The 25,119-nt window shown below is 42.7% G+C and overlaps 2 protein-coding genes across 2 annotated transcripts in view; one reads left to right on the forward strand and one right to left on the reverse strand.

The window, feature by feature from the left end:
• Window positions 1-25,119, forward strand: part of SLC25A14 (solute carrier family 25 member 14) — a 53,321-nt gene that overhangs the window by 27,285 nt on the left and 917 nt on the right. The gene's annotated exons all lie outside the window — the stretch shown is intronic.
• GPR119 (G protein-coupled receptor 119) lies at window positions 10,921-11,958 on the reverse strand. Its single transcript, XM_047081972.1, has one exon. The coding sequence runs from the start codon at window positions 11,956-11,958 to the stop codon at window positions 10,921-10,923; it is 1,038 nt and encodes a 345-aa protein (XP_046937928.1).

Genomic DNA, 25,119 nt, shown 5'->3' on the forward strand with positions numbered 1-25,119 from the left:
AGTTAAGAGTCTGTTTCTTGGTTTGTCTCTCTGTTTTTTTTCCTTTGTTTATTTTCTTAAATTCCACGTATGAGTGAAATCACACGGTATTTGTCTTTCTCTGACTTATCTCTCTTGGCATTATACTTTCTGGCTACATCCAAGTTGTTGCAAGTACGATATTTCATTCTTTTTTATGGCTGAATAATATTACATACACACACACACTTTCTCTCCCTCCCCCCCCCCCCCGCAAGACTACTACACCAGTCAGATACCCTCTTATTCCTGAATAGATGAGCAAAAAGGAAACCAGTTTTTCACAAGGGTGTAGACTGAAAGGTAGTTCCTTGAAGGGTTTATATATATTGGAAATTGGCTTTCTATTCACCTCAGGTTAAGTGTTATTCCTTTAGAGAAGCCTTACATTGATTTTCTCTCTACCAGTCTAAATAACTTACCTCATTATAATTTTTATGCCACATATTTATAACTACATACTATATTTGTGTGACTATTTGGTTAATATCTAAATTTCTCATCAGTCTGTAAGCTCCATAAAAATAGAGATTCTGTTGATTTTGTTTACTGTTATGTTCTCCATGCCTAGCACTGTTCTATATACTCAGAAAATATTTGTTAAATGAAAAAAATGAATTGATCTGTACACAAAGATCTGATAAAAGGCCTAAAACATAGCGAAGGTTAAGCAAATACTGTGGGATTTAAATGGAATGAAATTAAATTTTGAATTACTAGATAAGGATGGGATGACAAAGAGTAGGTTATTAAGGATAAATAGGGGTCCTTGGGGAGGGAGATGCACCTAATGTTTTTAACTGATTATCTGCTCATTTATTCAACAGATATCCCTGCCTCCTAGAGCTTTTTGTCCACAGAAGGGAAACATAATAAAAAGATTAATGAGTAAAATAAATAGTGTATTGGGTGGTGATAAATCATTTATAGAAAAATAAAGCAGGGAAGGGGGATGGGGAATAATATTAGGGCAGGTTGCACACCGAGAAAGCCAAATTTAGTTGAAGTCTATTGGAGGTGAGAAAGGAGCCAGTCTAGGGTTAAAGCAATGCAAAGCCATGATACTGAAGGAGACCACCAAGGGAGTGCCAGTAGCAAGAGAAGAGGTCCAAGAAGTGAGCCTGGGCCAGTCCAGTATAAAACAGTTTGGGGAGGACATCACAGAGGACACTGGTGATGACAATACCAGCCTGAAGTATAAAAAGGACTAATATTCTAGTGGTAGAAAAAGAGTAGAGGGGCAGTAGGGGCCAATAATTTTCAATGTAAATTTTGAAGAAAAAGAATTTGAAGCTGATGATACCTTTATCCAAATTGGCAAAGCTTTAAAGATTAATGCCTTTATATAGTAGCCATAATCATGGGTAGGTAGTTCCAATTAAAGAATTTGACTTGCTATTTTTATTTTAGGTATCCTATCCTCTCCTATCCTTAGTCATGGATTAATAAAGTATCCCCTCAGGTAACCAATATGATGAATAGAGCATTTTGACTGAACACTAAGGACTAACCCATTTCTATAGTGAAATAGGCTACTACAGTAAAGGTGCCTCAGAGAGTAAGGGTCTGACTCTTACCACACAAAATTTGAAGATTTCACATCTTCACATGTGATTATTTCACACCTGTGAAGAATTCAGTGTTTCACAAAAATATTTACTATAGAGTTCCTTTAAGTAACAGCTCCGCATTGGATATTTAAATTGCAATTTTGGATTGAAAAATGAATTTTTAGGGACATATCAGATATGAAATAGACACACCAATTTTTTTTTTTCTCGCGTTCACCCGAAGCGGGCTCATGCTCAACTGAAATGGGGCTTTAGATTACCTGATATGGGACTCGAACTCACGAACTGTGAGATCATGACCTGAGCCAAAGTCAGATGCTTAACGACTGAGCCACCTAGGCACCCACACACCAATGTCTTTTGAAGGTAGATTGATAAGGGAAAACTTTCAGATTCAGTTGAATACAAGGAAACAGTCTTTAAAGGAACTAAGGGCTTTGGTTGAAAATTTGTTTGTCAGAAAACAAGACAAACTCTTTGTACTGTCAGCTCAATTTACATGTAAACCTAAAACTTCTAAAAGATAAACTATTAATTTCTTTTACAATTTTTTTTATTTTAAAATACACTTTTAAAATGTTTATTCCTTTTTGAGAGAGAGTGAGCCCAAGTGGGTTAGGGGCAGAGAGAAGGGGACAGAGGATCTCCAAAACAGGCTTTGTGCTGACAGCAGAGTGCCCAATGTGGGGTTCGAACTCACGAACCATGAGATCATGTCCTGAGCTGAAGTCTGACACTTAACAGACTGAGCCACCCAGGTGCCCCATCTATTAATTTCTTAAAAGTGCTCAAAATGAGACGGTGTAATACAAGGATGAGCAGGTACCACTGATTTGGAAGAGAAATAATGATTTTCCCAGGTAAAAAGCCCAGCATGTCAAAAAGAAAGCCAGACAGGGGCGCCTGGGTGGCTCAGTCGGTTGAGCATCTGACTTCGGCTCAGGTCATGATCTCAGTCCGTGAGTTCGAGCCCCGCATCGGGCTCTGTGCTGACAGCTCAGAGCCGGGAGCCTGCTTCTGATTCTGTGTCTCCCTCTCTCTCTGCCTCTCCCCTGCTCATGCTCTGTCTCTCTCCCTGTCTCAAAAATAAATAAAAAAAAAAACATTAAAAAAAAAGAGAAAGAAAAAAGAAACTGCAGATAGTAGTTCCAACAAAGCAAAGTTATGAAAACTTTGTAAAAAAAAAAAAAGCCAGACAATAACAGAAGTTGGTGAGGATGTGAAGCAGTTAGAACTCCTACATTGCAGGAGAGGTTGTAAAATAATGCAGCCCTTTTGGAAGACAGTCAGGCACTTCCTCAATAGTTAAGCATAGAATTACCATATGACCCAGTAATTCTGTTCCTAATATACACCCAAAAGAATTGAAAACAGGGACTCAGATACTTGTATACCAGTGTTCACTGCAGCATTATTCATAATAACAAAAAGATGGAAACAACCCAAATATCAACTAATGAATGGGTAAAGAAATTGTAGTATATCCAGACAATGGAATATTCAGCCATAAATAGGTATGAAGTGCTGACACATCGCTACAACGTGATGAACCTTGAAAACACTATGTTAAATGCAAGAAGTCAGACACAAAATTCCACATATTGTATGATTCCAGTTTTAAGTAGAATGTCCAGAATAGGCAAATCCCATAAGTAAATTAGTGGTTGCTTACGGCTGGGGGAAATGGGGAGGTCTGCTAATGGGTATAAGGTTTCATTTTGGGATGAGCATGTTCTAAAAATAGATTATGGTTGATGGTTGCATAACTCTGTAAATATACTAAGAAACATTGAATTGTATGATTTGAATAGGTGATCTTTATGCTATATAAATTATATCTCAATAAAACTTAAAAAAGCCCACCCAGCATGTGGTTTAGCTTGATTAGGATGGCTAGTGAGGAATTTCAGTGAAGCTGTTTGGTAACAAAATAAAGATTGATTCATATTAATTCCAATTTAAATGAAGCTGTTTGGTTACAAAATAAAGATTGATTCATATTAACTCCAGAAGGTCACATGGATGTTTTTCCTTTAGAATGAACAAATCCAGGGTGCCCGGGTGGCTCAGTTGGTTAAGCGTCCAACTTTGGCTCAGGTCATGATCTCGTGGTTCATGAGTTTGAGCCCCATGTGGGGCTCTATGCTAACAGCTGGGAGCCTGGAGCCTGTTTCAAATTCTGTGTCTCCCTCTCTCTCTGCCCCTCCCCCACTCATGCTATGTCTCTCTCACTCTCTCTCTCAAAAGTAAATAAACATTAAAAAAAATTAGAATGAGCAAATCCATCATATTACCGGCCATCTGAAGATCAAACAACAGACATTTCTGAGCAGGAAACCCCAGGTTTGAAGGGATAAAATGATCAAAATTTGTAGGCTATAAGATGAAAAAACTTTCACTGTTTTTCTTTCCTTTTTTTTTTTAAGAGGCTAGAGCATGAGGCAACCCAGATGATAATAGTTAATACTTATGGCTTTTATTATGTATCAGATACTGTTCTAAGTGTATTGTGTTTATAAAACTGTTTACATTCTTTCAACCACTCTAGGAGGTAGATACTATTCTTATTTTTCAAATGAGAAGCTGAGGCACAGAAAGGTGGAATACTTTGTTCCTAGGAAATGGCAGACCCAGGATTCTAACCCAGGCAGTCTGGCTCATGAGCCCATGCTTATAATCATTATGCTAGGGGTGTATGGACTCAGCCTTGTCCAAGGTCACTTAAAGTTTATGGCAGGTGAGCAGTAAAGAGTATTGATTTCATTAATTCCCCTATCTTTATAACACCCTGGGAGAAAGAAGGTCAATAGTTGTTGTGGTTGGTCACTCTTTGACACTTAACTGTAACACTGACTTTATTTTCCTGGAGACCTGTGAGTACAAATATATAATTTTCCTCTTATTCTCCACTTTCTACTTCTTCCCCCTATTTTCTCTGTTAGCCTTTCTTCTCCATAACCTCCTTAATCACTAGCCCACCCCTTCTTCTTCCAGTCTAAGTGAGCACAGTTCACCATACACACAGGAACTTGTTTTTGTTGTATGTTATACTATTTATTAAAGAACTTGGAATTATTAAAACAGATGCCACTAGTTTAAAATAGAATAATTTGGATGTGGAGCTAGACTTCTCTCCCTCTCTCCTCCAGTGCAAACAAGTGTGTTGTCAGGCTTATAAAAAAATTTATGGGAGGAACAATTCAACTAAGAACCTGATTATAAATAGTTCTTTTCTATTCACTAAAGCATATCATTTAAGGGGTAATATTTTTGTTAGCCAAGCCCAGTGAGGGTATTGCATGTAAGTTTTAAAGTCATAAAATAGCTTTTAAAAAAAGTTTTATTTATTTATTTTGAGAGAGAGGGAGAGTGAACGAGCAGGGGAGGGGCAGAGAGAGAGAGAGAGATGGACCCCAGGCAGGCTCTGTGCTCTCAGTGCAGAGCCTGACGCTGGGCTTGAACCAGGAACTGTGAGATCCTGACCTGAGCTGAAATCAAGAGTTGCACACCCAACCGACTGAGCCACCCAAGGTGCTCCATAAAATTGCTTTTTTAAAAAGCAATTTTAAAAATTGCTTTGTTTAAAAAACAAATATTTTCTAAGAGTGGCTACTTTGTATGAATTCCTGAGATTTCACTAAAGGATGTTTCTTCTCTCTATTCACTTTTTCAGCATCAGAATTCAGTTGTATTTTGGGCTGTGCCCAACTCACTATAAACACTATGCATACTTGTCTTTCCCATTTATTTAGTAAATAAAAACAATTTAATGCATCATTGTATAAGATTACTAAGGGACCTGGCAATCTTAAAGTGGTAGTTTGAATTTGGGATTATGAATCTTTTTCTCATTTGAAATAACCCCATAGTCATTCAGCTATCATTTCTGGGAACCACTTCTGAAATGACAGGGTACCAGTTTGCTTGTCTATAGGAAGTGCTTTAGTATTTGTTGAATGGCTCAGTGGGCAAATCTGCAAAAATATTATGAGTGGTAAAAGCACAATGAACAATTTTGTAAGACTGCATGGCATTTTACTGGGCCAATGACTGTTATCTTAGAGTGTTTATCAGCTTTTTAGTGCCTTAATGTCAACACAACTGAGACAGAACTGGAACTGATATGGATTTATTAGAGTAAATAGGAAATCTGATTCAATCATGGGATTGTTGGGCAACATGCACCAAATAAAACGAAACCTAAACAAATAAAGAGACCTTCCTCAGCCTCTTGGTCATACATGACTTTAGTCTCCTCCAGTGCGCTGGAGCAAATGGATCCTGCCTGTCCCGTTGTGTAGCAGGCATTTTAAAGAACAAGGAACTGCATTAAAACAGACTCTGAGACCCTTAGCAGCTGCATTGGTGGTTTCTAGGGCTCCTCATGAGAGGGCTCTTTGAGCCCAGTGGGTGATTATGGTCCCAACAGCTTGTAAATCCAGTGAACATATGGTTGGGTAGTAGCATGTTAAGCTCTCATGTACTTTACCCTGCAGGGTTGATCCATTAGGTGGAGCACGTTTCCCTTTCAGCAACACTGCAAAACTATGGCTTCAAGGCTTCAACTGCATCAGGACTGGTCTCTTGGCTCCATGTGATAATGTTTTCATGTTCTCATGCCTACGTAGCATTTTATGGTGTTGCACAACACAACTACCTCTGAAAACTTGAAGAGTGAAAACACTGAAATACCTGGATATTAGACGGTACCATATTGATGATGCAGTTGTACTGTGAGAGGTGTTCTTAATCTGCTGTGTCCCATTAGTCCAGATTTCTAAATTTACAGATTAACTCTAGCAGTAGGACATATGAAGAGGGTTCCTTTTTTTTTAAGAAAACAACTGGTAAACCCCTTAGTACGGTTTATGCTTTCAGGAAGCAACTTTTATTGCTTTGAGATCTTCATATCAGTGTGGTCTGTTCATTTATAGCTCATTCTTGACCTCTTTTAGCAAATACCCTAGGGAAACATTACACTTTGAGAAATGCCAGCAAAAACGTGAATCAAAATTCTTATAAATGTTTAATGCTTCTTGACCTAGTAATGCTTCTTTGTAGAATTTATCCTAAGGAATTAAACAGATGTGCCAAAGATTTATTTTTTAAAATTTTATTTTGAGACAGAGAGCAGGGGAGGGGCAGATAGAGAGGGAGAGAGAGAGAATCCTAAGCAGGCTCCATGCTGTCAGTGCGGAGCCTGACATGGGGCTCAGTCTCACGAACCAGGAGGTCCTGACCTGAGCCAAAATCAAGACACGGGTACTCGACCGACTGAACCACCCAGGCGCCCTAGACGTGTCAAAGATTTATACACAAAGGTATTTATAGTGGTATTAAAACAGTGAGATATTGGAAATAACAAATGTACAACTATAGGGAAATGGTTAAAACATTATATACTCATGATGAAATAACATGAAACCATTACAAGTCATGTTTTTGAAGAAAACTTTATGACAAAGGAAAATATGCACAATATAAAGTGAAGAAAACAGATGAAGAATAACAGTGATCATCTCTGGATGGTACAATTATGGGTACATTTATGATTTTATGTATTTAAAATTTTTTCTGAAATGAACAAAAATTGTTTTTATAATCAGAAAAGAACCTCATTGATACATCATTATAGATCTCTGAAAGAAATCCCAGCAAACCTGGGGCAATTTCAGCACCTAGCTCTCAAAAAATGTTTGTGGAGTAGGTAGATAGATGGACAAATGAATGAATGAAGGACAGTTGACACTTGTAAGTACCATTACTGAGTTTATATGACTGCTGAAATAAAAAATGAAGGTTTGTTAATTAAAAGGAGAAGATTCCAGACCAGTCAGCAGTTTGAAGGATGGCATGGGAGTTACTGAAGGAGTCACAAAATAAATGAGTGGCTGATGGCAGCCAAGGAGTTGTAGTCTGGCCTTGGGTCCATTGCTGCTCTTGTTGCCCAGCTATCAACACCATGTCTCCTCTTGTTCTATGTGTGTCCTTGAAGTATCTCTTGTGCCTGCTGTTTTCATTGGTCTCTATTCAGTTTGACCAATGACTGAGCAAGTATGAATGACATCAAAGTCACAAGTTCATTTTCCATTTGAACCACTAAATACTTTTCCATATGAGGAGAAGATATACTAAGGCTAACTCTGGCTGGCCAACTCTCAGACTTGGACTTATTAGACAAGCAAGAGAGTTTGGTAGATAAGGGCAACCTGCCTCTAACACTTGTGACACCACTCACAATTCCCCTATACAGAGGGCTATGTGTTCTTATGTTCTTGTGAGTAGTCCTCTCTGAAACATTTGTACTATGAATAATGTTAGCTACCCAAAGAATTAGTAGAACACTTAGTCATGTCACAGTTTTTATAACAAATTCACAAGCTCTTTATGGAAATTATAAATGGGACCGATTGATCTACATTCTGTCCTACACGGTGTTAATTTCTTTTGGCTATTTTGATCAAATTGCTGAACAGGATCTGGCTTCTCTGCAAGGCCATCAGGAGACACCATTGGATGTATGAATGAAATCTAAATGTTTCCTCTTCAGTGCATGCCCGTATCTGTGCCAGAGCCTGTGTCAAAGAAAGCCATTAGACTTTTTGCATATTATTCTGTATCTCTGCTCTTGGTGGCTTATTAAACACAGTGTTCTTAATTGCGGTTACTCTTAAACCCAAATGTATGATAATAGGGCCTTGTTTGTATTTGCTGTCCCTTGATCCTGAGATTTACCGTTTGTCTCTTTCAACCTGAGTTGTCTCTCACCACTTGTTTTCAGAAACATTCATGGGTTGAGGAATTCACAGTTTGGAGCCTAACTGTCTTTGTCCTGGAGGCCATTATATCTACAGATATGACAGACTCCTTTAAATTGGCCAGCTGGATATTTTATTCTTTAGGATTTTTAAGTATGAGGAAGAGAACATTATTTGAGCACTAACCATGTGCTGTCATTTACTAGACGTTTTCCTATACATTATTTGAGCTAATCCTTTTGAAAACAATATAAGGTAGGCATTATTACCCCAGTTTTACAAATGAGGAAGCTGTAGCTTTGACAGTTAAACAACTGAATGGTAATTTGGACACTGGTCTATTGGACTTCAAAGTTTGTGATTTCCACTGAATATACTGCCTCCCAGGAATAGCAGAGTTCTTTTAGACTGAGCCTAATACCACAGCATTCACTTAGCTTCTCCTCAGTTCCTTTTTCCTATAATTTTCATTCCACTTTGCTTGTGTTACCTTGGCAAGATCAGTCCTTTGCAGCAAGGCCAGGAAGTTAAGCTTTGGACCACCAGTAAGGAGGGCATTGATTTGAGCCTGCTTCCCATTTTGTCCCCAAACCCCATCACTGTTTGTGTTTTACGTAGCTCCCAGTAACTCATAACCCAATCCAAGAGGGTGCCTATTGCTGTCATAAGTGGTACTTGCTGCGTGCTCAGCACTTCAAGGCACTTGGGGTTCCATCATTCACTTGAGAGCCAAAAAGTTCTTCAGTTGTAGGAACATAAAGCCTGCTCTGGTGAAGGCAAGCATGGTCCTCCTCTGGGCCACTGTGGTAAACAGAGCAACTGCACAAAATAGTCTAGCAAAGGAGGGTTGGTGTGTATTAGATCAGCGAGAAACAGGCCATTTGTGCTGAAGGTAGAGGGTGAAAATAGGAAGAAGGGAATTTTCAAGTGTATAGAAGTGGAAAGGGATGAACATTCACCTCCAAACAACTGAGGAATACAAGCTGGGAGGTAGTCTAAGACTGAAGGGAAATTAAAACCCAAGTGCAAAACATCATGGTGTGGCGCCATCCTGTGGAGAGGAGGATAGCCGGATTCCATCCTGGTTTGGAACATTTTAGTTTCAGATGTGAATGAAAAAGTTCATGGGCCTCTTGGAATTAGCCTTTACACATTGGACTCAAATGCATCCTCAGGCCATCATTTTAGAGATATCAAAGGGTTAACCTTCCATGGTTGTTTTGGCACCAAATTAAAATTTAATCCATACTGTATTGGTTTCTTCTTGCCTTCTTTGGTTGTCCACTCAGCAGCTTTCTAGGGAGTTAATCTAGTTTAGGACCTCAAGAGACAAATTTCTAAGAATCCGCTGTGGAGACCAGGAGATTGAGGAAAGTGTTACAAGAAAGCTCAGGAAGACTGAGCATAATTCCTGGGTTTCTTTCCCAGTCTGTTCTCGAATTTCTGCTGCCAGCGTTGCCCAGAGGGAGGCCGGCCATAATTCCTGGCTGCCAACAGCCATTTTTTTTGTACCCACAGAAAGCAAGATGAGACACCTGTTCCTCAGCTGGTCTCCTGGGACATGTTGGAGGTATCCCCTTATGTGACTGAGTTTCTTAGGAAAATGCAGATTTAAGAGTGTTTAAGAGCTTGGCAGTGCCTTTCTTGGTACCTAACCCTTTTTCCACCTCCTTCACTTCTAGGGTCTCAGAATTTGTGGTTCAGCATTCTCATCAAGTAGCTACAAGTGACCATAAGCCAACTGAGGGGAAGGGGCACCACAGAGTTAGTGGTAGAATGGGAGGGGTCGTAGCAGAAATAACCACAAGATTGGCTATTTCCAAAGAAACAGTGCTTTGAACTCCATGAAGTGTGAGAGAAGACAAGCTGTAGAATCTAATTCAGGTTCCTACATTTCAGGCAAACTCACTACTTAAAATGTCTGATTTACATCAGGGAGGGCAGGACTCCTCACTTTACCAAAGCCATCACTATAGTAAAGAGTTGAGGGGAACAACCTCATGTCTCTAGTGCTGTGCTGTCCAATATGGTAGCTACTAGCCATATGTGGCTGTTGAGCATTTGAAATATGGCTAGTTTGGATTTAGAGGTTCTGAAAGGTAAAACACACACCAGATGCAAAGATTTAGCATGAAAAAAACAGTGCAGTAATTTTTATATTGATTACATATTGAAAGTATGTTTTAGATATACTGGGTTAAAGGAAACATTAACATTGCCTTTTTTAAACCTTTTAAATGTGGTTACTAGAACATTTAAAATTATATGTGATCTGCATTATATTTATGTTGGATACTGCTGCTGTAGTGTATTCAGGAATAGGATTTGATTTTTTAGCATTATTTCAGTAGTACATTTCTTTCTACCTACCTGTACAGGAGAGACAGATTAATTGCAAAAGAAGCATAGGGAGGAATGGAGATTTGCAAATGAGGAAATTGGTTATAGAAGAAAGTCAGCACCCTACCTCAGTTCCTCTCAGTCTGGGGTGGGGCAGTCAACTGTCTGAAGCAAGCACTTTCATTCCCCTAGCTTTGATTTCCTAGTTGGGGCCCAGAGAGGAGAGGGAGAAGTCACTTTGAAACTTCTCTGCCCTTACCATCTTCGCCATGAAGCTGTGAGTGGGAGATAGTGGTGATAGGACAGGAACTTTCCCTGGGCCCCTCTGGGCCACCATCCCTGGCTGAGAGAAGAAGAAGGAATGAGGTGAGCCCTTTCTTCACTCCCAGGGCCATCTGGTAGAGCTGCTGCCGCACCTCCTTCTGCCAGTAGGCATAGATGAGTGGGTTGAGCAGGGAGTTGCCCACACCGAGCAGCCACAGGTACCGTTCCAGCACCAGGTAGAGGTAGCACTTCTGGCAGGCCACCTGCACAATGCCAGTGATAAGGAATGGGGTCCAGGACAGAGTGAAGCTCCCAATGAGAACAGCCACAGTGCGGACAGCCTTGAAGTCGCTGGGAGTCCGAGGAGGCCGGTATGCTCCGGCCATGGCTCCTGCTTGTTCCATCTTTCGGATCTGCTGGCTGTGCATGGAGGCAATCTTGAGCATATCACAGTAGAAGAAGACAAAGAGGAGCAGGGCTGGGAAGAAGCCAACGCAGGAGAGGGTCAGCACAAAGCGTGGGTGAAACACAGCGAAGAAGCTGCAGGGACCCTGGTAGGTAGTCTGCTGAAATATGGGGACTCCAAGTGGGAGGAAGCCAATAAGGTAAGACACCAACCACAGCCCGGCAATGCAGGACCCAGCCATGAGCCCGTTCATTATCTGGAAGTAGCGGAGGGGCTGCTTGATGGCAAGGTACCTGTCAAAGGCAATCAGCATGACTGTGAGGACAGAGGCAGCTGCGGAAGAAGTAACAAATGCCATCCGAAGGCTGCATAGGGTCTTCTGTGTGGGCCGAGGTGGGCTGGAGAGCTGGTCTGTGACTAGGCCAGAGATGGCCACACCAAGCAAGGTGTCGGCTACAGCCAGATTCAAGGTGAAGCAGAGACCAACACCATCATTCTTGTGGATCAGCAACAGCACAGCCACAGCCACTAGTGCATTGGCAGCAATAATGAGGGAGGCCAGGACAGCAAGAGTCACTCCAAATGGAAAAGATGACTCCATGTCTTGAAGTGGCAGGATTTCCACTTACCAGGGCATTCTGGCTCTCCAGCTCAAATTCTCACGGGCTGGGAGAGAAAGGGCTGGGTTCAGAGGGGCATCAGAGATCTGTCCACGACGGGCAGCTTGCCATCTTTCAGATCCTGCTGATCACTGAGAATCACTCACCCTTTCTCTTTCAGTCCTCAGCCTATTGCCTCTCCAGCTCTCTGAAGGCAGCAATCCCTGTGTAGCCCTCCCCCTGGCCGCTGTGCTAGTGCCTCCCCCTCCAACTACCAAGTTACTAGACAACTCCCAAGTACCTGTGCATACTGTCTCGTCAGGCTCTCTTCCTCCATTGATGCTTCAAGGACTTTCTTTGGAGGGCCTGGGGCATTCATCTGATCTCCTGTCTGGCAGAAGATATAATTGACTCTAATCACACTTTTTCTTCCTCCATAGCTTGATATTAAACTCCTACTTCTTCTTTTCCCAAGCTTCAAGTACTAGCTTAACAACTGATCTCAGCTTAATTAAGTATTTGCTTAATAACAAATTCTCAGTTACTACTATTACTGCTTTCAATCAAGCAAGATGATCATAATCAGTTGAAGTGGGAAGTGAGGGTGGGCAGACTATTTCAAGGCCCAGCATACTTTCAGGGGAGCTACCACGCATTTAAGCTATTTATCTTTTGCTTCCTAACACCTCAGAGTCTAATTCTCTAAAATAGGGGGTGCCATCCCCCTCTTTTTCATCCCTCAGATCTTGGCTGATTCAGAAAGGCAGGAAAATGAAAGCAGGTAATTGTTAACAGTTGTTAATTCAGTTTTGACCAGAACCCACTCCCTAAAACTTCTGTTTGTTGGGTATACTCACTGAAAACGTGTCTCTGGTCAGAAGTCGTGGTTGCCAGCCTTGCCTTTCTTGATCCTGTAGCCCCGAGGTCTCTCTGGGACAGGAGAAGAGGAGGTGAGCTGCATTCTGGAAAGTGTCTGCTGTAATATTTGGTTGTGGAATTTTCCATTTCTACTGTGGATCGTGTTAGGCTGAAGGGTGGCAGTGTTGCCGAGGCAGGTGAGATGGGCTCAGGCAGGGCCGCCGCTGTGTAGGTCACTCCTATTTTAAGTTGTATATCCATTTGTTCGGGTACATTAGAACCAACCTTTTGCCTGATACTCTTGGATACCAAGAAGAGAGGGGTGGGGAGAAGAGTGGTTTGAAGCTTATTTACTCAGTTCAGGTGAGAGCACAAATGGGAAAGGTTAGTGTTTTAAGTGAGGGAGTGGAGAGCAAGGTGCAGAGTTGGAGGCAAATATTATATCCAGGATGTTTTGACAGTCGGAGAGGGCTGTTGACAGAGGTCTCCCCTACAAATGATCACAAAGGCTGTGGCATGGGGACTTGGTACTCCAGCTGCCAGTCTGAGAACAGTTCTTATGCTTTGGTACCTCCATTAGGAAGCTGACTTCAGGTTGCTTAGTACCTGGCCTGATTTTATGCCTGGATCTAAGGTGTGCTCTAGTTTCCCTAGCTCTTGTCTAGGAGTCAAGATGGTCCTTTTGAAGCCCATGCTCAAACTTGAGAGTGCATCAGAACCCCTTGGAAGGCTTGTTAACACACAGATTCTTGAGCCTCACCCTGAGTTTTAGATTATTTATGTCTGGGGTGGGCCTGAGAATCTGCATTTCTAACAAGTTCCCAGGTGATGCTGATTCAGGGACCCCATTTGAGAACCAGTGCTCTAGTGAAATGGTTCTTTTTTGTTTTTTTTTGAAATGGTTCTTAACCTTAGCCGTGCTGTGGAGTTACTCGGTGACCAAAAATACTGATGTTTTGGGTCACACACCAAGAGATTCTGATACCATTAGTTTGGGGTGTGACCTATGCATCCGGAGTTTTGAAAGCTCCTCATGTGATTATAATACTCAGCCAGGGGTGAGAACCACTGTTCATTGGCAGAAGCACAGGCTCTGGAGTCAGGACACTATCTCTGTGATTTTGCTTGGACAAATGAATTCACCTCTCTGACTCAGCTGTGGCTTCTTCGTGTGTTCCATGGGGACAATAATTCCTATGTCACAAGGTTGTGGGGATGACAGAACGAGGTATGATGGATATTAAAAGGCTTCATGAACTATAAAATATTACACAGGTACTTTTATCGAGTGTCTTCTAGTCTCTTGTTAATCAAAGTGTGTATCAGATCAGGAGCATTGGTAGGACCTGTGAGCTTGGTAGAAATGCAGAATCTTAGGCCCTTCCCAAGATCTCCTGAAGCAGAGTGCGCATTGGAACAAGATCTCCAGGTGATCTGTATGCACATTAAAGGTGTCCTTTCCCAGCACCTAGTCTCGGGTGCCTGGTTATGTTGGTTTACTTTTGCTGCTGTAGCAAACTGCTACAGGCTTAGTGGCTTAAACAACATAGATGTATTATTTTACCCTTCTTGAGGTCAGAAGTCTGAAACAGGTTTCACAGGGCTCCAATTAAGGCGTTATCAGGGCTGGGTTCCTTTGGGAGGCTCTAGGGGACAATAATTTCCTTCCCTTTTTCAGCTTTTAGAGGCTGCCTGCATTCCTTGGCTCATGACACATCATTCCAACCTCTGCTTCTGTAGTCACATCTTCTCTGACTCTGACCCTCCTGCCTCCCTCTTTTAAGGACTCTTGTGATTATATTGAGTCTACCTGGATAATCAATGATATCCTCCCCATGTCACATTTTCAAAGTGCTTTTTCCTGTGTAAGGTAAAATATTCACAGGTTCTGGGGATTAGGACATGCACGTCTTTGGAGGGGGGCATTTTTCTGCCTACCATACCAGTGTTCTCTGCTGCCCACATCTTCTCCCTCCATCCCCCAAAGATGCTCTTCTCAGTGTAATCTTCCTTTGCTCATGTCCTAGACATTTATTTCTTTTACCCATCAACACTCTCTTGTTTTCTGTCTTATCTCCTTAGGCATCCACAAGCTGATTTAAACTAATATAGGAAGCTTTGGAAAAGAGTGGGCTCCCTGTCACTGGAAATATGCAAGCAGAGCCTGAATGCTCACCTGTCGGGAAGGCCTTAGAGATAATTCCTGCAGCAGTGCAAAACATCTGCAAAACATCGTTATTCCCATTGCGTTGTCTTTCAGTCCCTATGCAACCTATTATTGATGGGCCCCTGGGAGTCTTCCGTTCCTCAGCTCCCTCCCTTCTTTCTTAGTTGTCCCCACCTCTGTGTCCTCCTTGGCTTTTTCTGTGCCCTTTCTCACACTACCACACAGACTCAGCTGTGTGTCCTTTGGCTTTGCCCATGCTGTGAGGTCAAGACCACAGAGAATGTGGTTCCTTCCTGGAAGGCCAGTGGTTAGTCCTTATGGTCCTAAGTCTGAGGGTTCTCAGAGTCTCCAGAGTGGAGCATTGATTGACAAGGTAAACAAGTTGGGGTTGACAAAGGGGAGGAAGGTAAAGGACGAGAGGGCTTATTCTCTGGTCAAACTATCCCATAACCAAAGCATTAAATGCTGCTTGTAGTGGGCTAAGGATGCAGTGGGGTGCTTTGTACACCCTGAGGGCATGGAACCAAGGACCAGAGGTTTCAACTGGAATGAGTGTGGAGGAGAAGCCAGGCTTCAAAAGAGCCTGCCTTTGGAGCCAGGCCCCTGGGAGAGGAGCTCTAGGAAGATATCCAAGACAAGTGATGCCTGATTACTTGTAGTGCCTAGACCAGCCATCTGCCTGTATGATTTAGCTGCGTCTTGCCCAGGGATAAAAGCAGCAGTGACATTTAATATCCCTCTGTGAATGACTAGACCATACATCCATTGCTGTTAAATATTACGCAGTGGTGTGAAAAGAATGGGATAGGCTTATATGTCCTGATGCAGCCCTCCAAGGCTTATTGTTGACTGATAAGTCACACATCAGTATGTAGCATCTGGACCCACTTACAAAAGTAAAATCCCAAACCCCAGCTTTATGTGTGTATAGGTGCACAGAGATCACCATAAATACATGTTAACAGAGAGTGAATAGCTTTAAGGAGGGGAGTGAGAAGCCGGGATGGAAAGCGACCGTCACAATTTACTTGGAATACTGACTTGTTATGTATTTTCACAGTGAGGATGTGTTCATGTAATTTCAAAAGAAAGGGGTGCCTGGTTAAGCATCCGACTTGAGCTCAGGTCACGATCTCACAGGTTTGTGAGTTTGAGCCCCACATTGGGGTCTGCACTGACAGTGTGGAGCCTGTTTGGCATTCTCTCTCTCTCTCTCTCTCTCTCTCTCTTTCTCTCTCTCTCTCCCCCCCTCTCTTTCTGTCAATAAATAAATAAATAAACAAACAAACAAACTTAAAATAAAACCTCCTCAATAACAACCCCCTTCTCCCCATTTCAGCTCAGGCACCACTTTGCAAAGGCCCTTTGCAGACCACAGCCAAATGCCTCTGTGCACACATGTACATTATGTATATACATAGTTATACACTTGCTTTTGCTTACACTTTGTTACCTGCCAGTGCTACAGTTGTAGAAAGAGGTTGTGTGTGTGTGTGTGGTGAGAAATGGCAGGGCAAAATGGGGTGGGTGGAGCAGTATTTGAGGCTTTAGTCCCTTTTTACAGTGGGAGGCACTTTGAAGAAACATCCCTAGACTTCTGGGGCTTCTGAGCCGCCGTGCAACAGTGATACCAGCTAATATTTATGGGGCCTTTAAAATGCTGAGTACCGTGCTAAATGTACAACATATTCTTTAATCCTTACAAAAATTCTATAAGGTAGGTACTATTAATATTCCAATTTTACAGATGGGCAAACCAAGGCATGCAGAGGGTGACTTATTTGTCCAAGGCCACACAGCTCATATAAGCAGCAGGTGTTGGAAATTCTCAGGCCAGAAGCTTGTGTGGAACAGCCACCAAGAATTTGCCCTCTTATCAACCATAGAGACCACCCCCCCCCTTTTTGTTTTGCCAGTTTATGACTCTGTGCCTTTGCACATCTTATTACCTCAACCTTAATGCTGACACTTTTATGCTTTGGGTTTTTTCACAGGTGCTTGAGCTCAAATTAAATAGAAGACCCTTCCCCCTTGTTGGGTCACTAAAGCCCAGTAATTGTGGACAATGAGAATTTTTTTTTTTTTTTTTTTTTACTGTGAGCCCAAGGAAATATATGACTCTGGACTCATATATACCTCTCCACTTATCTTCCCACTCCTGCTTTCCATTATTGCTAGTGCCTCTCCATTTTAGCACTTTTTTTATCTTTCATCTGCACTATTATAGCCTTCTAACTGCTTGTCCTGTCTTTCTCCCCTGTCAACATCCCCTTCCAGCATGTTGATGGAGTGCCTGATCTGTGATCGTTACTATGCTCAGAACTTTTTGGACATTCAAGTAACACCTTAGGAGATAGGTGTTATTTTCTCCCCACCTTAAAAGTGAAGATGCTGAGGCTTGGAGAGGCAAAAGGGCCTGTCCAAGGTTACCCAGCTAGGAAGCAGTGGCAGAGCAGGGATTGGCATCCAAGTCTTATCACTCCTTGTCCAATAGCTTTTTTCTACTCCATGTTGCAGAAGCCTGGGTGTGGTAGGCTGAGTAATAGCTCCCAAAGATGTCCACTTTTGAATCCCTGGAACCTGTGAATATCTTGCCTTATGCGGCAAAAGGGACTTTGTTGATGGGATTAAGCAAAAATCTTGAGATGGGGTGATTATCCTGGATATTATGGGTGGGCCCAATGACATAATCCCAAGGGTCCTTGTTTGAGGGAGGCAGGAGATCAGCAAGCAGTATTAAGGGGTGTGATGATGGAAGCACAAGGTTGGAGTGATGCAAGGAAGGGGTCATGAGCCAAAAATTGCAAGAGGCCTCTAGAAGCTAGGAAAGGCAAGGAGACAGATTCTCCCCTAGAGCCTCCAGAAGGAACCAGGCGTGCTGACACTTTGATGTGAAACTGATCTCAGACTTCCAATGTCGAGAACTGTAAGATACTACATTGGTGGTGTTTTAAGCGCTAGGTTTGTGGGAATTTGTTGCAGCAACAGTAGGAAACTAATACATTGAACTAAAGGGTTAATATGAGGAGGCAATTAAAACACTGGGTCCTGTTTATATTGCTGCTTGACAGTGCCTGCTGCCCAAGAGACATTTGGTTGTAATACTACAAAGGTTTCTACTTACCCAGGAAAGAGCAGCTTGCTCTGCGATGCCAAATGCCAATGGCCATGAAGCCCAGCAGAGGGCAGACACTCTTCAGGGAGAAAGCAATCCTTGGAAAGGCTTTGCTCCTATTTTCCATATAAATAGGAAGGGTCTTTAAAAGGAAGAAAGATCCTTCTAGGCACATGCAGGTTGCTCTGATTGTGTTGCATCTTAGTTATGCCTTCATGCAGGCCAGAGGAGCACGGTGAGTACAAAGACGTTTTCATTTGCCACCCAGGGCTCAGAAATTTCTTGCTCCTTTTATGTATTCATATTGTTGGGACCAGTGCATGGAAATCCTTCCCTGCCCTGAAGATTAGGAATTGGGTAATAAGGCACAAATACTTTTGCTTAATTCCCATGGCTTGTGCAATGGGGGTGGGGTGAGGGGAGAAAATATACATTCAATTCACATTTCTTTTTTCATTGAAAGTCTTTCTTATCACACACACTTGATAATGCATGATCTCATTTAATCCTCACAATATGCCTGTGAGGTGATATTATCAGAAGTTAATTCAGGCTAATTAAATTGCCCAGAGTTCCACAGCCAGCAGACGGTAGAACTCGGATTTGAACCCAGGTCTGCCAAGTCTCAGAGTCTGCATTCACATAACGATGCCACCTGGTCTCTCCAAAACTATAATGTTGTTACAGAAAAAAGTTGCTGACCAGAGGCAGTGAAAGCTGTGTGGCATCATCCTATGGCTTTGAAAACTCATGCCCAGCCTCATGATGGATGCCAGCGTCCACCGTGCACAAGAATGCAGCCCTCCTACATGCAATGGCACTGGGCCTTGAGCCAAGGCAGACCTGCCCTGTGTTTCGTCTCTGAGGGCTTTGCTTGCTTCTCAGTTTGTCTTTCTGATCACCCATCTATTCTAGTCCTTACGATAATGTGTCTCAGTTGTCTGGCTTCTCTGCCCCATGGCCACCTACTCCTTTCCCTAATATGCAGATTGTCTCCTACTCTCTGGATCAGTGTTTCACCAGGCTCTCCTGCTAACTGGCTTCTTCCCCTTTGTCTCAATATGTCATTTTATGATAAGGATTGGCAACAGAACACTCCAGAAATAATGAGAATGACTGACAGGAGGGTAAAGGCTGATAATGCAAGGAGTATTTTGGAGACTAGAGGGTAGGGCACTTAGTCATTGGCTTGGAGATTGACCTGCTTAAGTGCAAATGTAATGGCCTTTTAGGAACTCCTGCTCTAGGCAGGCTCCTGACATCCCTCAAAAATTCTTTTCCATTCAGCCCCAGTTCAATTGGCCCACCTCTACTCATCGCACCTGGTCTGATGATCCCATTCAGTTCGATTCTGCATGCATGCTCCTTAGACCTATATACCGAAGGGGACTTAACATCATGAATTTAGAGTAAATGTGATTCATGATCACAGGTGGGCTCTGCTTGGATCAGAGCTATCTAATGCCCTAGCAATTTCTTCTTCATTCTCTCCCTTCATGCCCTGAAACTGGATTCTGCTTTTAAAGTCAGCTCATCAGAAACCTTAGCCTCTTCTAGGGGCACCTGGTGGCTCAGTCGGTTGAGCGTCTGACTTTGGTGCAGGTCATGGTTTCACAGTTCGTGAGGTCGAGCCCCACATCAGGCTCTGTGCTGACAGCTCAGAGCCTGGAGCCTGCTTCAGAGTCTGTGTCTCCCTCTCTCTCTGCCCCTCCCCTGCTTGTGCTCGGTCTCTTTCTCTCTCAAAAATAAATAAACATTAAAAATTAAAAAAAAAAAAAGAAACCTTAGCCACTTCTAAAATTTGTGCTGCTCGAAGTTTGGAAATCTGCTTTGGCCTGGGCACTGGAGAAAAGCTGAACAACAATGAGCAGGTGATAAAACGACATCTGTCATGTACCTTCTAGAAGGCATACTCACCCCTGAAAGTGATTTGTCCTCCTCTTCCTCCAGAGTTTGGGATTCTCTATGTAGCTCCTCAAGATTATACCTGAGAGTCAGACTGCTGAGAGCGAGCAGTTGTGCCGAGCCTGGGGGGAGCCAGCGGAGGGTGCGGTTGTGCTTCCAATGTATCAATATCTGATGCACATAACTCATGCCAGTTCTCCTGCAACAGCTTCTCAGCTTTGTAAACTGCTCTGAATTATCTGTGGATGACAGTATTCATAGATAATCCTTAGACGCTCTAGTGCAGTAGTCCTTAGCTGTTGTTTTCTGAACCATGGAACTATTTTGGAACCTGTTGGAAGCTATGGACCATCTCTTTAAAAATGCACATGTTCATGTTACATACACATCATACAAGCAAACGCAGGGTCCTTATAGACTCCCTGGAGCCCACATATGGATTCAGGTTAATATCCTTGGAAGAGATGGTAAGAGCTCCTGTTAACACAACACATCACTTCTTATTCTCTATTCCTCCAGGCAACCTATAATTAAGGAACAGACCCCTTAAATAAATATATTTAACAGCTTTCTTTAACTCATGGAAGTGTGGCCTGTATCAATGCTCTCAGGCTTCTGTTTTGCTTCCATCAGGCAGCATTGCCCCTAAGTCTCCAGTGTTGCAGCAGGTAAGTACAGGATGGCATACCGTTGGATTTTTGGGTCCTCTCAAGTCAACTTTCTTGATAGTGACATTGCTTTGGACCAATTGAAATAAATGGGCAAAACACTGAAAGCTTAAAGGTCCTTCTGCCAAGAGAACTTTCCTGTGGTGTTTGACAACATTGGTCACCTTTCACTATCTTCTGGAATCCTGCTGCTTCACCTTCAGCCATCCTTCTCCTCCTTGGTCTCCTTTGTTGGCTCCTTGGATACTTTAGATTCAACAGTTTGCCGTATGAATTCATCAGTTTTCTCCCAAACCAGCCTTCCTCCCTGCCTTTCTTACTGTAGAGACTAGTCATTACTCATCTAGTCTCTCACCAGAAACCTAAGTGCCATCCTGAGATGTTTCCTCACCGCCCATGTCTACTTTAGTCAACATGTGCCACTGAAATCTGTTGACTTTTGTTCTTTCCATCACAGCCAACTGGTCCCCCACAATCAAGACTTGCATGCCTTTAATCCATCTTCCATACTTGTTCCAAGGTGATCTGAAATAAAATTGACCATTTTATCCCCAGGGTCAAGGGACAATACTTGCATTGTATTTTTCCCCGACATATATTTTTCTCTCTAGACTTAACATGTTACCTTTTGTATTCTCAGCACCTAATACAGTGTTTGCATATGGCAGGTCCTCAACTAGTGGCTGGCTTGTTCTTTGGTTGAATGACTGACTAAGCCATATGATCATTTCTCATTGCCTGCAGGCTGGAATCTGACCTTCTTGGCTGCATCTGCAAGGCCTTTCATAAAATGGCCTGAAACCTTCCATCTTCATGGGATGCCCTGCCCCATCCCATCTCCTGGTCACACCGTACACTTTTCACACTTTGATGTATTTGTCTCTTGTGATTCTTCTGCTTGAAATGCTCTCTCTGCATGGCATCCATCCCGTCTTCCATCTTCATGGTGACGGCCTTCAAGGTGCAGCTCAACTGTCCTCTGCCTCACCATAGCTTTCCCTGACAATCTCTTTTCCAATCCCAGCTCCCTTTGACCCCTGGTAGTTAGAATTAATTGATTCCTCAACTTGTTCCAGTGACATTTCATTCATACCTTCATTTTGACCTTCATCCCTTTGTATTATATTTATTTGTAAATGTAAATATCTGGCAACATTTTGAGCTATTCAGAAGCAGGGACTGGGTCTTATGGTCTTGTTTACTGTAGTATCCCCAGAATCTAGCCCAGCATCCCAGCACTCATAAACATAGAATATGCCTTTACGTTGGTGTCATGTGTGTTCTTTACTTTTTAAAAGTATTTTCTCTGGGGCGCCTGAGTGGCTCAGTTGGTTAAGTGTCTGAGTTCAGCTCAGGTCATGATCTCATGGTTTGTGAGTTTGAGCCCCACATCAGGCTCTGGGCAGACAGCTCAGGCCCTGGAACCTGCTTCGGATTCTGAGTCTCTCTGCCCCTTCTCAACTTGCACTCTGTGTGTGTCTTGCACTCTGTGTCTCTCTCTCTCAAAAATAAGTAAACATTAAAAAAATAATAATAAAAGATTTTTTCGTTAAAAAATATCAGCATGGGACACCCTCTCCCTTGCTATCTCCCTGAGGCAAACCACCATCATCTCCTGCCTGAATTATTGCAAAGCTTCCTAGTCTCCTTGACTCTATCCTAGGCACTCTCCTCAACCCCACAGTTTGCAGCCAAGGTGATCCTGCTAAAATGTAAGCCAGACTAAAATCCTTTGTTGGCTTCTCACCTCACACTGAGTAAAATCTAAAGTTGCTACCCAACATGTCCCTGCCTGATCTGTTCCCCTCACCCCCACTTATCCTATGCATGTTGGCTAAGGGTGCAGACATTGGAGCCATACTACCTGGATCTAAATCCTGGCTCTACCACTGGCCAGCTGTGTGACATAGGGCAAGTGACTTAACCTCTCTGTGCCCCAGTTTCATCATCTGCAAAATGGGGATAATAGTATCTACCACATAGGATTGTTGTGAGAAGTAAATGAGTTAATGTATGTAAGGTACCTAGAACAGTACCTGGTACGTGGTGGGTACTAAATCAGATTTTGTTAAATAAACAAAAATATGTTATTCTCTTCCTTGCCTGCTCCTCTCCAGCTACTCTGGCCTCCTTATTGTTTCTCAAACACATTCCTGTCTCAGGACCTTGGCACTTAATGTTCACTCTCCCTGAATACTCTTCCCCCAGATGTTTCATGACTTGCTCCTCATCTTCTTGCAGGTCTCTGCCTCCGTGTCATTTTATCAGGGAGGCCTTCTTTGACCCATCACTCTTTTAAAATAGCAACACTTCGTAACTCTCTGTCCCCTTACCCTTCATAGCACTTCTCAACATTGGATGTATGTTTATATGTTTATTTGCCTTCTTCCCCAACAAGAATGTAAACTCCATGAAGACAGGAACTCTCCTTGCCTTGTTTACTGTTATAACCCTCGCACCTAGAACAGTGTCTAGCATATAGTAGTTGCTCAATAAATATTTGTTGAATAAATGAACAAAAGACAAAAGTGAGAAAATAAAGGTCACGATCTCTCTGCCAAGATAACATGGCAATAAAAAAATGTAAGTGATCTCTGGATAAAGGGAAGAAAATTCTAACAGTATAGAAAGAAACATAGGGAAAATAAAATCCTCTCTCCTATCCTCATCTGTTTCCCTAAAGGTAACCATATCTCTGTGTGTTTGCAACTTCATTAACCAGCAGTTGTATTGGTTGCTTGCTATATGTGCAGAAAAGTGTTCGAGGTTTGAGGTGCTGAGGGCTTAGAAAGGAAGAGCCTGTATTTTCCAGGATCTGACAGCCTCCCTGGGGAGATAACATAAAAGAGTTGTGATATGCTGCAGAGTTCAGAAGTGGGAACCATCACTGTGGACTAGTGAGGTCAGGAGAGGTTTCCTACTTGAGAGATGCCCTGATGGGAGTTTAGAGCTCAGGTGGGTTTCAGAGAGAGAGAGAGAGAGAGAGAGAGTGGCCCAGGGGTATAGGGGTCTCCCAGCAGGGCGTCTAGGCTGGATAATGAAAGGAACCCCTGAGGGAATAGATAGAAGTGAAAGCTGGCTGAAATTGAGGCTTTGTGTTGGGGAGCAGTGGGAGAAAAGACTGGAGAATAGGGGCTGAGGCACTTATACAAGTACTGAAAGAACTAGGAGCCATGCGATAATAGGAGCCATGCGATAATGAAACAGAACCGTGACTGGATGAGATGCAATTTATAGACACTGCAGTAGCGCAGTTATTGGACTTGGTGATTGGATAGATATCTTTGGGTGAAGAATAGGGAAGACTGAAATATAAAACCCCTGTTTTTGTACCTGGGCAACCAGGCAAATGTTGATAACATTTCTTGAAATTAGGAAGTTAGGAGGGAAAGCTGTTTTGGGATGTGGTGTGGTGGGAAGTGAGGAGATGAATTTCGCTGGACATATTGTTCAGCCTTGGCTTGAATGTAAGGACTGCCTATGGGTTACTCAGTATTGCCCTTAGAGCCTAGACGTGAGCTTTCCATACAGTGGGTGCTAAATGGATGTTACTGGTGGAGATCACTAATAGCCACCTTGAATAGCAAACCCTGGTTCTCTTCTCAGACCCTCAGATCAGAGGGTCCTCTGGATCCTCATTCCCTTTCCACCCAGACTTGTGGAAATCTCTAGACATCGTCTCACCTACCAATTCCTACCAATTGGAAGCACATCGATGGGGATGTCCCAGGCAAACTGGGATGTTTTTCAGTTCTCCCAGGTTCAGAATATCTCTGCTGAACCCACTAGCTTGATAGTAGCAGTCTTCTCATGTCCTCCTCCAACTGAATTGTCCTTCCCTTTGGTTGGTCTTTATCTCCTCTTTTGCTTCAGCTTCCTTTTGAACCCTGATGTCCAAGACCCAGGTGTAGCCCCATTTCTTTCATTTCACAGTTGCTTGAAGAATCCAGCCAGATAATGCTACATGCTGGTTTATCACTTTGCAGTGGCTACTTCAACCCTACAACTAAGCAACTTAAGATTCCCAGGAGCAGATAAAACCTGTATGCAATCTGTCACTGTTTAGTTTTCACTGCCAAGATAATTCTACAAAGTTAATGAATAGTTGGGTTGGAGTGGGGGAGGGACACAAACAGAATGAATGAAGAGAAACTGTCATTGGTGGGTAGTCTCCCTTCTGCTTTTTGTCAGGACATTGGGTACATGGTGAGTCATTGAAGTTATAGTTGTCATCATCGTCATCATCATCATTATCATCAAAGTACTTTTCTGAAGTGCCTAACTTCTGGGGCTCTGAGTTAGGCCTATACAGAGAACTACACAGCTCTGGAACTTCACTTCTAAACCATGCATGTTCTCACAGCCATTGACGTAGACACGTGCAAGATGGATTCAGAACTTCAATATGGCTTAAATCACACATTGTCTGCCACCATCTCTTCTATGGGTT

The sequence above is a fragment of the Lynx rufus genome, unplaced genomic scaffold (assembly GCF_022079265.1).
Source record: "Lynx rufus isolate CCGP_SWC_20201006 ecotype Redwood Valley unplaced genomic scaffold, mLynRuf1.p SCAF_19, whole genome shotgun sequence".
Lineage (NCBI taxonomy): Eukaryota > Metazoa > Chordata > Mammalia > Carnivora > Felidae > Lynx > Lynx rufus.